The sequence below is a fragment of the Aulonocara sp. 'chitande type north' Nkhata Bay genome, linkage group LG14, assembly GCF_057382095.1.
Source record: "Aulonocara sp. 'chitande type north' Nkhata Bay isolate Kocher_YH1m ecotype deep benthic linkage group LG14, A_spYH_male_GT1.1, whole genome shotgun sequence".
Lineage (NCBI taxonomy): Eukaryota > Metazoa > Chordata > Actinopteri > Cichliformes > Cichlidae > Aulonocara > Aulonocara sp. 'chitande type north' Nkhata Bay.
In genome coordinates, this window is record NC_141357.1 from 25,644,512 (window position 1) to 25,660,084 (window position 15,573).

The 15,573-nt window shown below is 38.8% G+C and overlaps 1 protein-coding gene across 2 annotated transcripts in view; it reads right to left on the bottom strand.

The window, feature by feature from the left end:
* Nucleotides 1-11,216, bottom strand: part of dhx36 (DEAH (Asp-Glu-Ala-His) box polypeptide 36) — a 30,365-nt gene extending 19,149 nt beyond the window's left edge. Inside the window, exons 1-9 of one of the 2 annotated variants that reach the window (XR_015124701.1) lie at nt 10,636-11,216; nt 6,033-6,190; nt 5,777-5,884; nt 5,439-5,640; nt 4,701-4,739; nt 4,375-4,545; nt 3,256-3,335; nt 955-1,029; nt 98-264 (exon numbers count right to left, since the gene is read on the bottom strand). Coding sequence is in view for 1 of the 2 variants with exons in the window: in XM_086261790.1 (XP_086117916.1) it covers nt 98-264; nt 955-1,029; nt 3,256-3,335; nt 4,375-4,545; nt 4,701-4,739; nt 5,439-5,640; nt 5,777-5,884; nt 6,033-6,190; nt 10,636-10,890 (1,255 nt within the window). In the remaining variant the exon portion in view is untranslated. The remainder of the gene's footprint in view (nt 1-97; nt 265-954; nt 1,030-3,255; nt 3,336-4,374; nt 4,546-4,700; nt 4,740-5,438; nt 5,641-5,776; nt 5,885-6,032; nt 6,191-10,635) is intronic. The other variant, XM_086261790.1, reaches the window with a different exon arrangement.
* Between the last annotated feature and the right edge of the window lie 4,357 nt (nt 11,217-15,573).

The following is a 15,573-nucleotide window of genomic DNA, read 5'->3' on the forward strand; positions in this document are numbered from 1 at the left end:
ACAAAACCGTGAGCGGCGAGAAAGAGGAACAGCTCAACTTATTAGAACTGCAAAACTTTTGCTGACAATTTGGTGAAGAAATTAGTGAGCTACACACCAAAATATTGGGAAAACTTCTCTGCGTTGAGCGTGGCACTCATGAGAATGATCTTAAGGTCATCTCGGAGGTTGAGTAAGTCCTTTACAATGATGAGCAAAACGTCTGATTGCAGGTTTCTCTCATGGATTTCGTCCAGCACCAGGTGACTGATACTCGACAACAATCTGACAATAAAAGCAAAAAAGGTGAGCAATTTTTTATTTTTTTTGCCTTTTTCTGTCTAAAGAGTTAAAAAAACAAACAAAAAAAAAACAATATTGGTTGACTTTTTTTCTTCTTTTTACAAATTCTCTCTTGTTTCTCTTTAAAGATCTTACAAGTTTCAATTAATGGTACTACATTTTTAAGTACTTTTAAGTGAGATTTAAATTATTTAAAATAATTTCACAAGGCACAGACGTTACCCAAAAATAATTTTTTTAGAAAGTATTTAACAGAGCTACAGTCCATACAGACGTCCACTTGTAAGCAAAGTGATGTGCGACTTTAGCTTAACACCAAAAATGCAGTTTAGTCAGAAAAGGGTAGCCCTGAAATGACTCACTAGAGTCGTGCTAACGAAAGAGCATGAAGTGAGACAACAAGGAAAAGCTGGCACTTTCACTTAGTCTGTATTTCTTTTTCTGAAGGCACTTAGAATGCAAAGACGAGCATGGAGGAATGAGTCAACAGAAAATGGGGACCCATACTAATGAATCTTCCACAAACAGTAGCGTCAACCCCAAATCAATGGGGACAAAACAGAGTGACAAACAAAGGAATGGCTGGAGTGGAGATATAGGGGAAAAAGCAGAGAAGATGTATAGGGAAAAGATGTATACAGGATGAGAAGGCAGAGGTGGAAGCAAACTCACGGGTCTGAGCGAAGCCACTGAAGAATAATGCCTGTTGTACAGTACAGGATCGAACCTTGTCTCCTTGGTAACCGGCTGGAAAATGGGAGAAAAAAAAAAGAAAGAAAAAGATACTCTTACATCTGTGCAATTTAGAAAATTTAAAGTAAGGTCACCAAAATAAAAGCAGGACTTCTCTGAGAAATGAACTTAGGTTTTGTAACAGTTAACTGTGTTGCATTTCCACTATTTTTGCTACTTTACTTTAAATAAGCACCACTTTTATGTTTAACCTTTACATAGAAGTGAAAATAAAATGTTGCTGATACCAAATATTATACTACAATATGTAACGGAATTGTAGTATGCTACAGTGCACTACAGTAAGAAGATTTATCCATGCTTTGTTTATGTACTAATGCTGAAAGGTTTATTCAATTAATTACAAAATAGCTTCTCTTATTTTAAAGTTATCACTGTAGGAACTGCCTTTCATATGATATCTGATAAAACAAAATTCATTAACAACTGAGCCTTCTAAAAGGGTTTGTTGTATAACTGATGCAAGATTAATGTGCCAAGAAGAGGAGACTAATTACACGATATAATATTCTTTTCTTTTTTTGTGAAGCCTGAAGTCCAAAGAATTAATGTATATTTCACAAAAATCAAAAGAGAGTAAAACCAGCAAAAGCACCACGAAAAACAGTGAGTCTTCTGGACTGGTATATAAATACAGAGCAACATGTATCAATGGCAAGACATTCATAGTAGAATACAGTTGTAACCACACATTTCTATACTGTAGTATTGCAGAGCAACATGTTCACTGCGTATTTATTCACAAATACTCTGGATCCTGTTTCACAAACACTCTAGCACTGACACAGCTGGCTGCTTTACCTGGCTGTTACCCAAACCTTGCACATAGTGAGAAGATTCTGTCACCTTCATTTTCATCAGTGACTGTGAGTAGTGGATTAACCAACATGACTTTGGCAATGATAGCCTATGGAGTGAGTACTGACTACTATCAGTAAGCTAAATCAATTGTGAAAAATCAGCCAGTAAATAACAAGCAGAATTGGGTATTTTATTATAGAAAAAAATCCAATAGAAATCAGCATACTCCCCTATTGTATAAATCACTGTTCGCTCAGGCTGCACAACAGCAAATTGCTTTTGTTAAATTTTTGCTGCAGATGTTTAATGAGTGTGTTTTTAAGAAAAATCATTTTATGGCGTTCATTAACCCACACATTTCATGTATCCATCTTGAGTCCTTTCACCAAGTCTATGTAGACTATGTATACATAAAAAATATAACACGCTGTAGATCTCATGCAGAACATCTGAGCTCAGTAAGCTTTTAATTTAAATATTAATGAGCTATAACATATGTCATGTGTTAAAACTGCTAACTATGTCAAAATCTGTGTTTAAGATGTCTAAATCTGTTCCTACTCTGATCATGCTGGCTGATATCACCAACTTCAGTCTAAACCACAAAGCCTCAGCTGTTACCGCCAACCTTGAAAACAGCAAGCTCAGTCTGAAATAGACAGACGTAATCAGGGAGGGAAATAAAACAGTCTGATTTCTGCAACAGCGCTCCCATCAATTTAACCTGCTGTGGCTGGACTCTTAACCATATCAGATCTAAGGGAAATGAGCTTTCTAAACATAAGTATTGCTTTTGGTTTCTTAGCCTCTAAACCAATTACAGAATGTCAATTAAATATACAGTGAGCCTAATTTCACCTTCATACAATCCCTGGCCACTTTGTTAGGCATGACTGTTCAACTGCTTGTTAATGCAAATATCTAATCAGCCAATTAGATATTTGCTCATATAGTAGCAACTTAATGCATTCGGGCATGTAGACATGGCCAAGAGAGCAACTATCTTCAATGGACAGCAAATGGTCAGAAAAAGATAATCCAGTAAGCAGCAGTTCTCTGGGTGAAAATCCTTAGCTGGTCAGAAGAGAAAGGCCAGTCTGCTTCGAGCTAATACGAAGGTAAAAGTAACTCAAATAAAATAAAAAAAGGGCATCTCTGAAAGCACAACAGGTCAGCCTAAAACTGATGGGCCACGAGTGCCACTACTCTCTTGGTTCAGAACAGGAAATTGAGGCCACAATTCACAGCAGCTCATCAAAATTAGAAAACGGAAAAATGGAAAATCTTTGTCTGGTCTTTCTTAAACATCCTAAACATGACAATGAGTTCACTGTAGTCAAATGGCCTCCACATTGACCAGATCTCAAGTTTCAGGAGAAAGAATTTTAAGCATGAGCACTTCTCGAAAGTGTTGTGTACCTCTGCAGGCGGATTTGGTAACCACATGAATTCCCATTCCCAACACTTTCTGCCCTCTCAGCCGCTACACGCTCTGCAACCTGATAGGAAGAGCACACACACACAAATAGGATTTAAGAGGAGAGACAGCATTGTATTGCAAAAAAGTAATAATTTCTATATGAGCGATGCCGAAATTTTGCTGTATGCAAATGCATCGCATTATTTTTATGTCATCAAAGTAACAACCAGTTGTTATGTTTAAGGGGCAATTGCTTTTTCGAACAGGGCCATGCAGGTTTTAAGCTTTCCCCTTATTAAAGAAAATCATCACTCAAGTTCTGCATTTTGTATTTATGAAATATAGCTCAGGGAGTAGAGCAGATCATTCACTAGTCAGAAAGCTGGTGGTTCGTTCCCTGTTTACTCCAGTCTGCATGCCATAGTATCCTTGGACATAGAAAGCACTTAGGTGAATGAGACATGTCATGTAGGCTTGTGTAGAGTAGAAAAGGGCGATGTAAGGAAACAGTGCATTTGCCATTTATTTATTCAATATAAATATGCAAGAAATCAGGAAGGAGACAAATATTTTCCACAATAAAAAGATTTTAAAAATATATCCATATCTTTTTTTAATCAAACTAATTATTTTGCCCTTTTATTTCATTGTTTAATTTTAGTTAAGTGTGGAAGTTTGTACTTTGCATTCATTCACAGACAGATCACATTCTTTCATAGGTTCTCTACTGTTATTGTGTGTGTGTGTGTGTGTGGCTGGACTCATGGTGCTGTGTTTGTGTAAATTTGCACTGCTCTCTGGCTCACAGTGACAAAGGTTCTTAGTATTTAACCTATGCAGTGGCTTAGAGGCACATGTGCATGCACTCTTATTAACAGCTAACACTGAACAGTGATGCCTCTATGCATAAGCCTAATTCTGATTGGTTATAAAGACACATTTGATGGCAGAGAAGCTAGCCTTGGACAGAGAACCAACAGGTCTGCTAGGAATCAAAAATGACTGCCTGACCTATCCCATAGAGAAGCAGCATAATAGAAGCATTGCCATGGCAACCACATTAAAATCAGTAGGCACACAACAACATATAATCCTTCAGAGGCCAGCAGAGTACATACCGAGATGGCACTGATGCGTCGAGGCTGTGTGCAGACCACACGGCACATTGAGCCCATGCCTCTGTTGATATAGTCATCCAGGATGAACTGAGTGACCTGAGTGGTTTTGCCACATCCTGTTTCCCCACTCACCACTAGGACACGGTTAGAATTGATCAGCGTTACCAGCTCCTGAGATCAGGAGGTTGAAGAGGAGTGATTTACAGATGAGGCAGGAAAGCAAACAATAACAAAAAAATAAATAAATCAAATCTGAAAACCAGTAATGAAGTCTTAGCAGAACTAGTGATTCATGATAAAAGCACATTTGCATGTGAAATACTTGCCTCTTTTTTCCCATAAGATGGTAGTTTTTCCCTGAATTTCTGAAGACAAAAAGAACAGATGAGGAGTAAAATAATGAGATAAAAATTCAATAAAATTAGGAACAGATACTTTAAAAAGAAAAATTCCATAATGGGAACAGTCCTAGCACATCAGAAGTTATCCAATTCTAATAACCAAAGATAAATACTGACTCTGCGCAGTACCTCACTAATACAGTGGTAACCACTTGAAATGATGTAGCATGATAACATTATGATAAATTGATTGAATACTTGGTAAGAAGACTTTTCCATTACACATCATCTTGTACATAAATTAAACTTTGCACACCTATTTCCACAGTAAAATTTTGCACTAAACAATTTAAATGTATAAATATAATAAACATTTACTTATTTACACAAACATAAACAAAAGCTACTTACATACAGCCAATGCAGCAATGCATTTGGGCAACATTCTTTTTTTTTTTTTTTCCCCAAACATAGAACCTTTCAACTGAATGAAACCCATTACTTTTTATTTTTCTTATTAAAAACACTAATTAATTAATTAAATTGGACTTTTGGACATTAATTGACAACAAATGACTAGTATAGTAGTAATGTTGTTATCTAAAGGCACTAAACATGCTAAACTACCAAAAAAATCCCACCTTGTCCCCACCTTAGCTATTTTAATAAATATGTTCATGCTAGAAACTTAAACCTAGATTTTATACCACTGAAAACTCTTACCAGCATTTCTTTGTACTTTCCATCTGATTTCTTACTCTGCAGATCTCTCTTCAAGTAGTCATCCAGGGACCTGTCTCGGACTACTTCTTGATGTAAGAACTCCAGATCCTTATCTTTAATAACTGGTTTCGCCGCCTCCTCTTCCTGATCTTCTTCATCCCATTGATCTGGCGGCTCATCTTTAACCGCTGTTGTAGAGTGACTAGAAGAAAAAAAAAAAACATTCAGCGGTATAAACATCCAATATTACCTGGAAAACCTTACATTACTATTTGTTCTGCAGAATTTCTAAATGATTTAAAAAAATAAAAAAATCACACATTTTTACACAAAGTTACCTTTGTGATTTGCCAGTTGCTTTCTTCTGGCCTGGACTACCTTCTTCTTCCTCCCATTTGACCTCAGTCTTAGTTTTTTCCTCTTCAGGCAAATCCCCATCAAAGTAACTAATGATGATAAACACACTAAATTAGTCATGATGTCAGCAGTCAAAGGGGAAGAAATAACTGAAATTTTACTATTCTGTCTAGCTTTCCTATTAATTCATTATAAGTTAGTAACGACAATTGATAAAGCTATACAAGCCTCTCTCACCAGTGGGCACTATCCCTGGCAGCTGTTTGCCAGCTGTCAGAGGTCGAGGCTCTTTCATCCCTGCGGCCCCTTTCTGGGCCGAGCTGGTCATTCTGGACAGAGTTAAGCAGTTTGGTAATGTGTTGCTCTCTTGCCTCATCCATCTGGACCACTGCCCGCTGCACAAGCAAATGGGAAAAGGAAAGTTAGCTATGACCTTGCAACAGTGTTTTTCCAAATTTCCCTTTATACCACTGAAAAAGAAAATACTACTCATTAACACTTTGAAGACAGGGACCTGTCTCGGACTAATTCCTGATGTAAGAAGATAAATATGTAACAGAAATACTTACTGTTGTAGATGTAGTTTTGAATTGTGCTGTGTAAGTAATCCTTTTTTTTTTTTTTAAACACAATGACAGATTGGATATTTATTCAGTATATAATGATGGTGGTGGTGGTGTGTTTGTATTATTAGTATTATTATTAATAATATTTTATATATAATTATTACCATTCTTATATATTGTACAAGCAACTGTCTGTTAACCAGCAGGGGAAAATGTGACTTACTGCCCATGTTCAGATCAGTGTGAATACTTTCTGTGCACACAGTGAGCAATTTTCCAATCAGCTTCCCACACTTTGATGTGCTCAAAGATCTGCTCCTAACAGGCAGGGGCAGATCTAGAAGGGTGGCATGGGGTGGCAAGTGCCACCCTAAAATGATCCCTTGCCACCCCAGTTTTGCATATGACAGTGTTGTTAATTACAATACGATAGCATTAACAGTTTGAGCGTAGTTACAGTCAACAGTGAATATAAATGCTAAAACTGTATATATTGCATAGTGTCCCCCCGCTCCACCATTAACAAATGGTTCAGCCCACAACAGGACCGGCTTTTTCCTTGTTTTCAGTAGCAAGCGATGCTTATGATTGTGCCAGAGCACATTCTGAACAACACCATGGGAATTTCGGATTTTACACAGGTGGGTGGATGTTACACTCTGGAAATGGAATGAAGGTGAGTGTTATGAACCCCCTGTGGTCCACCGACACGCTGCACCTCTAAATCACATGACTATTTTAAGCTGACATAGCAACAAGTTGCAGCCACGCTGGGTCTCTATTTCAGCCCACATTGAAAGTTTGGACTTCAAAGTTTTTAAATTTTAATTACAGGCCAGTAAATCCAGAGTTACAATAATATATATAAGCCACGCTTTTTTCTAAATACTGTCGTCACGTTTGTGTGTGTGTGTGTGTGTGTGTGTGTGTGTGTGTGTGTGTGTGTGTGTGTGTGTGTGTGTGTGTGTGTGTGTTTTAAGCGTTTTGTAAGGACAGCGCGAAAACAGTAAAGAAAGGAAAAAAGCCACCTCTTTCCTATCGCTGGAAATATGTACCATGTCGACCAATTTAAAAAAAAAAAAAAAAAGTCAACACGTGGGATTTGGTTGTTTAGGAAGAGGGAAAAGTTTTAGGAGTGACGGTAACGGCAGCGAGACAGAGCGAGCAAGGGAGAGAGAGAGACAGCGAGTTAGAGAGAGTTTTTAGATGTAGCCATTTGTGACGTTTAGTGTGGAGTGTATACTTAGTGTGTTGGGTTGTCTTGTGTAGTTCTGCATTCTGTTGTGTAGTCGTTTTGTTTTGTGTGTCAGTGAGGGCACTAATGAATTTCACAAAGGCACATTGCAGTGTAAACACTGTCACTAAGTAGAAAACCAGCAGAGTGATACACCTGGGCCCTATTTCAGGAAGCCGGTTTAGTGCAAACTCTGAGTAAGTATACCCTGAGTTAACGAAAACTCTGGGTTTTCGGTTTCACAAAGCGAGTTTAGATTAATTCTGAGTGAGTTACTATGACGACACACTCCGTGAAGCTAACCTGCCCCCTAGCAGGTTTACTTCAACTAACCCTGACGTTCTCCGCCTCTTTGTCGGAAACCTGACAGTAGGAAGTGTCAGACATGGCGTGTCCCTTCCTTGAAGAGCCAGTAGATGTTGAAGCCCAAATTCTCCGCAGAGCTCTCCGCCGGGAGAGAGTGATTAGAGCGCGTTTGGACATTTTATCATTTCCTGATGATTTCCTGTGTGAACGTTACCGTTTTTCAGCACAATCTACAATTTATTTGAATAACATCCTCAGGCCATATATTGCTCATGTGACACATCGTGGACATCCTCTCAGTTCTGTACATATTATTTGTATCGCACTTCGGTTTTTTGCAAACGGGAGCTTTCTGTATAATATTGGTGACGCTGAGCACGTTTCCAAGGCTACCGTCTGTCGGGCAGTCAGGAATGTTACAGTTGCACTGAAACGTCTCCTGTACTCGTTTGTGGTGTTCCCCGGTCATAGACCCACAAGATTTATCAAAGAGGGATGCCACAAAATTGCAGGTAGCAGGATGAACAAAACTTAATTCATGATGTGGTGATACTTAAACTACTGCTTAAATTTTACATTTATTTTCACAGTTCCCATGCGTGATTGGCTGTATAGATGGCACTCGCATTCCAATCATTGCTCCTTCAGTAAATGAAGGAGACTATGTGAACAGGAAGTCTTTCCACAGCATTAATGTGCAGGTACATAGTTCCCTGTAGCATTTCAAACTAACAAATTATTTCATTATTAGTAATGGATGCTAATTTGTGTTCTCTGCACTGTGAAGATCATATGTGATGCTGCCAACATTATCACAAATGTGGAAGCCAAGTGGCCAGGCTCTGTGAGTGGTGGTGGTGGAGGACCCCCACCTGTTTTTCGGGCCTCCGCTTTTTTTCTAGTGGCCATAACGGGCCACATTTGAGCATACAGAGTAAGCAAATATGTACTTGTAATGCTCAGATAATTTCAATAAGTGCTTACAGAGGGGAAATTAATGTAGCCTCTAACTGCAATTGATTTACATCGGACAAACAGACCAAGCACTATGGCTCATAATACAATTACACCTTACCTGTTTGGACTATATTTTTATATTTCATTTTTACTTGCTGCCAGGAACGTTTGGGGCCTGTTGGGTTGCACCTGCACTCACATCACATCACAAAATAAAATGTATGAAATAAAAAATAAAATATAATAAAATAACGTGTTAAATGGGTGGGAAATCCCTAGATCAATGTTTAAATTAACACTCACGCATTGACTCTGTCGGCTATGTTTTGCCATGCATGCTCCCTTTCTTTTGCAGCTGAGCCTGTGTTACTTTTTTTCTGCAAAATTTGCATGTTATCGGCATATACTGCCATCAGAATTTCGGCCTCAAGCGCTGTAAAATACATTGACCGCGCCTTCTTTCCCTCCGTCTCCATGGTGACTCGCTTAATCTGTGCTCCACTAATCAGGGCTTTATGTATCCTCGTGCGCGCGCTTAATTTGGGGTTAAAGCAACTCCGCGTTGATTGAACTAATTGTTATCAGCCTTTCTGAAACCGAATATTCCGAGTTGGACAGTTCGGGGTTACTCAACCCTGCGTATCGTTTTTCACTCTGAGTTTTCTAAACCGGCTTCCTGAAATAGGGCCCTGCTGTCAGGCCTGCAGATTTATCCGTGCTGCTCTCCTGTCTTTTGGTGGACAAACTTTTTTTTTTACTGGCACACATCATTTGTGGGGCATCTTATTGCGAAACCTGATTGTTCTCTCATTTTAGTTTTAGTAATATTTTTAAATGGTTGCATAAAATGAAAAAAAAAAAAACAGCAGGTGTATTGGCTGCATTTTTAGATAAATAGTTGTATACATTTACAAAATGTACAATTTATATTTGCATTTCAGGTTATAAAAATTTACTCAACATGTCTGTGGTTTTTTTTACAGTAAAAAAAAAATGCTACTAGGATTTTAAGTTATTTGTGTGATTTCAGATCAGTAATACTAATGCAGTATGTCAGTGAAAGAACAACTAAATTCAGTTGAGCTGAAAAGAATGACACCAAACAAGGCAAGGGGGAAAAAATAAAATGAAACAATTTGAGGGTGAAATACAAACATAAACTCAAAAGGAGTCAAAAACGGCTGTTGTATTACAGACCTCTGTGGGTTGATCCAACAAATCATGAAAAATTAGGTTTACATTTTTGTTCATGACAGTGCAGATTTCTGACATATTGTGTAATTTAAGCATCTAACAATGTGATTGTTTTCTAACAAAAAACAGTGTGAAACTTAAGTTAGACTTGTGTTTGTAAATGAACCGCCCCATGTTGTGTAGCTTTCTGGATTTTATACTTGTTGGGCTACATATTTATTTATTTATTATACAGGCTATACAGTACATACAATCAAAACTCACATGTTTTATGTAACTAAAGTGTTTAATTATGTGGACTACAGAGAATAATTAAGTTCTAGAAAATATTTATATGAAAAATGTGTATACTTACTGCATTTAAGTCATTTTAACCATATGTAACCACCTGCATATGTGTTTGGGGGGGGGGGGGGGGGGGGGGGGGGAGGCTTTGATTTTGCCACCCCATTTGATTTCTTTGCCACCCTCATGCCACCCTAAGAAAATTTCTCTAGATCCGCCCCTGCTAACAGGGTGACTGCAGTTATACAGACAGACCTTCCATGTTTACAATGAGCATGACTTCAAGCACAGTCCATACCGATCTCCGGTCAGCTTGCTTCCTCCTAACGGCTCCATATCTTGCGTACCACAGTCCAATCTCACGGCCCTTCAGGTGTGGAGGAGGACGGTCTCTTTGCCCACCTCCTCCCCGATCCGGGTCAAATTCGGACATGTTTCCTCTCGAGCCTCCTCCACCTCCCCTTTCCCATCTTTCTCTGCTGTCATCTCTGTGCCCGCGACCTCCTCTTCTACCTCTTCTTCCTCCTCCACCGCCGCCATATCCATAGCTCATGTTGCGGTTAGAGGCAGGCAACGGTAACGTCCGTTAACCTGCGTTCAATTAACGGCTTACAGCTACTCGCTAACCAGCAATATTCAGTGGATTTACGAACTAAATATTTCACTTCAAAAATATGCGGTGACACTCACGTAGCCACTGACAGTTGGGTTCTCGATAACTACACCCCAAACCTAAATTGCGCCCCTCTAACTCACTTATTAAACAACAACATCCCCTTGAAAAAGTGTCACATCCGAGATACTTGCTGTTTTCCATCTGGCATGTCGCATAATAATGCCGTCAACATTTTCAGCAACTAGATATTGACGTGGCGCTCTAGGATTGGTTGCTCTCCATATTACCGTTTTAAACGCTGCTTTCTAAATCTAGCTGACTTCTTCAAACGAAGTTATCATAGTAATTAGCATACAAATGTGTATTTCAGTTCAAATTTCCAGTTTATTTTTTATGCAATTTGTTATGATTTACTGTGTAGATCAGGACACTGACATTTTACCACTAACCTTTAAACATAACTATTTGCCTCTGAATTATTGTATTACTAAAGCATTCAGTCCTGTTACTTGTATAATTTCTAGCAGTGCTTAACAAGTTTATTAGACCATCACCGAATGTAAGAGTTATATCAGAGCTGCCCAAAATTAATAGTATTGGTAATTATACTTGTGCTTTTATAATAGTTAATCAAATTGTCACTCAAAATATATATGTATTGCTAATATTATTTTTTGATTAAGATGCCAAGTTACAGCTATTTGCTTGCATTCCTGAAGAGGTGAAAAAAAAAACTTTTGTAGTTAAGTGTTATGCTTGATTAATTCCTGAAGCTCAAATTTGGGCATAAAAACATGAGTTCAGTTTGCTATGTACCTAATAAATAATAATATAATTTTTAGTTGTAAACATTTTTTTGACATTTTTTCTTGTTTTTATGATAGGTTATTGTGCCATTTTAATGCATTTATTAAACCCTATGCGTTTTTACATACAATACGTTGTTCTCACCCAACATCAGCGTCTGACCTCATAAATGCGCTTCTGAAAGAATAGTCAAAAACTCCCAAACACACTTTGTTGAAAGCCTTTTGAAAAGAGTTAAAGCTGTTATAGCTGCAAAGGGTGTGCTATTAAACCCCAGAGATTATGAACGGGATGTCTCTCAGGGAATCCATAAAATATTTATGTAAATTATTCACTGAATAACATTTAAACAGCATAAAAGTATAATTTTATTCTTTTCCAGATTTTAAAATGACATAATACATTTTAAAAACACACTAAAAGTGTGTTTTCAGCATAACCTCTGGGGTCATGTGACAAATTAAAATACATAAAAAAAAACTGTTTCTTTTTTTGAAGATGTACACTTGAAGTAGGGCAAGTGCAGAATGCCAAGTTTTTTACTTCCAAAATTTCTCTGAAATGAAGTTAGACTGAATTCATCACTACTAATACAAGTTCACATATATTACTGTAGACTCTCAGATTCCCACCTCCATGATTTAGAATTCAGGAAGAGTTTCTAATTAATTTTTACTTTCACTTCTGTGGTATTTAATATCCATTATCTACACTCAACAAAAATATAAACGCAACACCTTTGTTACTGCTCCCATTCCCCATGGGATGGACGTAGAGACCTAAAATTCATTCCAGATACACAATATAACCATCCCTCCCAAACAGTGGTCACAAATCAGTCCAAATGTGTGGTAGTGGGCACATCTGCCATATTGAGATAATCCATCCCACCTCACAGGTGTGCCACATCAGGATGCTGATCTGACATCATGAGTAGTGCACAGGTGTACCTCAAACTGCCCACAACAAAAGGCCACCCTGGAATGTGCAGTTTTTTGCGCTATTGGGGGTCTGGGGACCCAGAACCGGTCAGTATCTGGTGTGACCACCATTTGCCTCATGCAGTGCAACACATCGTCGCATGGAGTCTATCAGATTGTCAATTGTGGCCTGTGGAATGTTGGTCCACTCCACTTCAATGGCTGTGCGAGGTTGTTGGAAATTCGTGGGAACTGGTACACGCTGTCGTATACGCCGGTCAAGCACATCCCGAACATGCTCAATGGGTGACATGTCCGGTGAGTATGCTGGCCATGCAAGAACTGGGACATTCTCAGCTGCCATCTGCCCTGAACAATGTGAACCATGATTCATCCGTGAAGCGCACACCTCTCCAACGTGCCAGACGCCATCGAATGTGAGCATTTGCCCACACAAGTCTGTTACGGCGACGAGCTGGAGTCAGGTCAAGACCCCGATGAGGACGACGGGCATGCAGTTGAGCGTCCCTGAGACGGTTTCTGACAGTTTGTGCAGAAATTGTTTGGTTGTGCAAACCAATTGTTCCAGCAGCTGTCTGGGTGGCTGGTCTCAGACGATCTTGGAGGTGAACCTGCTGGATGTGGAGGTCCTGGGCTGGTGTGGTTACACGAGGTCTGCGGTGGTGAGGCCGGTTGGATGTGCTGCCATATTCTCTGAAACGCCTGTGGAGACGGCTTATGGTTGAGAAATGAACATTCAATGCACGGGCGACAGATCTGGTTGACATTCCTGCTGTCAGCATGCCAATTGCACGCTCCCTCATTGCTTGTGGCATCTGTGGCATTTTGCTGTGAGACAAAACTGCACATTCCAGGGTGGCCTTTTGTTGTGGGCAGTTTGAGGTACACCTGTGCACTACTCATGATGTCAGATCAGCATCCTGATGTGGCACACCTGTGAGGTGGGATGGATTATCTCAATATGGCAGATGTGCCCACTACCACACATTTGGACTGATTTGTGACCACTGTTTGGGAGGGATGGTTATATTGTGTATCTGGAGGTAAATCTGAAGAATCCTTTATAATATATCCATCTGTATAAGATAGAAGATTGATTCCCCCCCCCCCCCCCCCCCGGATGATCTCAGTGGCCTTTCTGGAAACAAATTATGCTTCCATAAGTTTTCATGAGTTTTCTTTACATGTCATTTTTTCATTTTGATGTTTATTTAATTAGTTCAAGTGCAAATAAATTTAATTCACTCAGTGCCCTGGCACATTAACCTTCTCATTAACGATGAGCAAGTTGCAAAGTTCGATAGTCTGAACTTGTCCACGTACTTTTCTGTCATTTGACAGAGGATGCTCATGCCCTCTTACTTTTATCTATTATCCAAAGTAGAAAATATTTGTTTAGAGTCTTGCTAAATCTGTTTATGCATTAAACACCAGTTTAATAGGAGGGTTCCGGCCCTGAAATAACCTTTTGTTGACTATTTAGATTGCTAAATATCTTCTGGGGTCTCTGTGCACAGACAAAAACAGTCTGTCTTGTCAAAGTAATTGCTGTACCAGGTTCACACTGGTACACTGCAGTTTAAGGAACATTAGGGAATGACCTGCTATCTGGGCCTTAAAGGTTGCCGCCAAATGAAAAAGATTCACCATGACTGCTGACTGTCACCTTAAAGGGTCTCTCTGCTACACTTCAACACTGTTTTTTAATATAATTTTTTGTCAGATTTAAAGTGAAAACTAAAACATTAACAATTAGTAGTAGTAGTGATACATTCTTATTAAGTATCTCCTCAGTCACTGATTGCTTTGGCTTTATCTGACTTTTGTAGCGGTTACAAACAGTGTTTTCACATTTCCATACGTCACCGTTCACTGATTCTGTTTCTGAATGCTCCAAATCTAATTGGATTATACTCTGCATTCTCTTATTTCAAATTAGCAGCAATGCCATATGGGGAAAATCTGTGCTTTTTCCTTATTGTTTACCTCTCTCTACTCTGTGTCTTTGCCCTGCAAATTAAAAGCAATAGACACCCTATCTGTGCCATGAAGCACATTTCACAGATGAGAGAGTAGAAAGAGTGGTGTGAAAGATTTGTGCAGGATGTTCATGGGAGGTGACAGGGTAGATCCCACCCTTAATCTTTCTGTTCCTGTCAGGAAATATCATGCTTTGCCACTTTTAAATTAATTTTTTCTTTTCACGCCCACTGTGATCATCAGAACCATCAAAGACACGATTTCCTTTTATAATCAGTGAAATGAATACTTACACAGTACTTCCACAATCAGCTATTTTGTTATTAAGGAGATGCATTTGAAAGAAGACAGTTTCCCAGATCAGAGAATAGTGATTTGTGACGATGAAACGATTTATTAGCAGTTTGGTGTGAAAGACTAATTTGTGTAAAATCTTATTTTCAGTTTGTATTTGAGAATCTCATTTTCATCAAGTACTAACTGGACCTGCTTGTACAAAGGCTCCCTGTTCAGCTTTGACAGAAATATATTCAGTTGTGTCTTTGGACATTAAAAAAGAAAACAATTCCACAGTGATCGGGTAAACTTTAAGTTGGGAGTGACTCATGTTTTTGCTTCAGCTGCCAATTCTTTTATCTTTGTCATTATTTTGAACTCTGTGAGTACTATCAGTATCTCAGCTGGGTACTCTAAAGAGAACAGATGGGGGATTCAAAATGAAGGGATGTCAGAGAGAAAATGATACAGGAAAAAATACTGCTAAACTTGGGGAAGGTATTAAAAAACATACTGGGAGTAAAGCCTTTTGAGTAGTAGAGGGATTGTGGAAAGCAAATGACATGAAAGAAGAAAGCACTGTTTCATATGCTCCAAGCCTCCATTCCCTGAACCT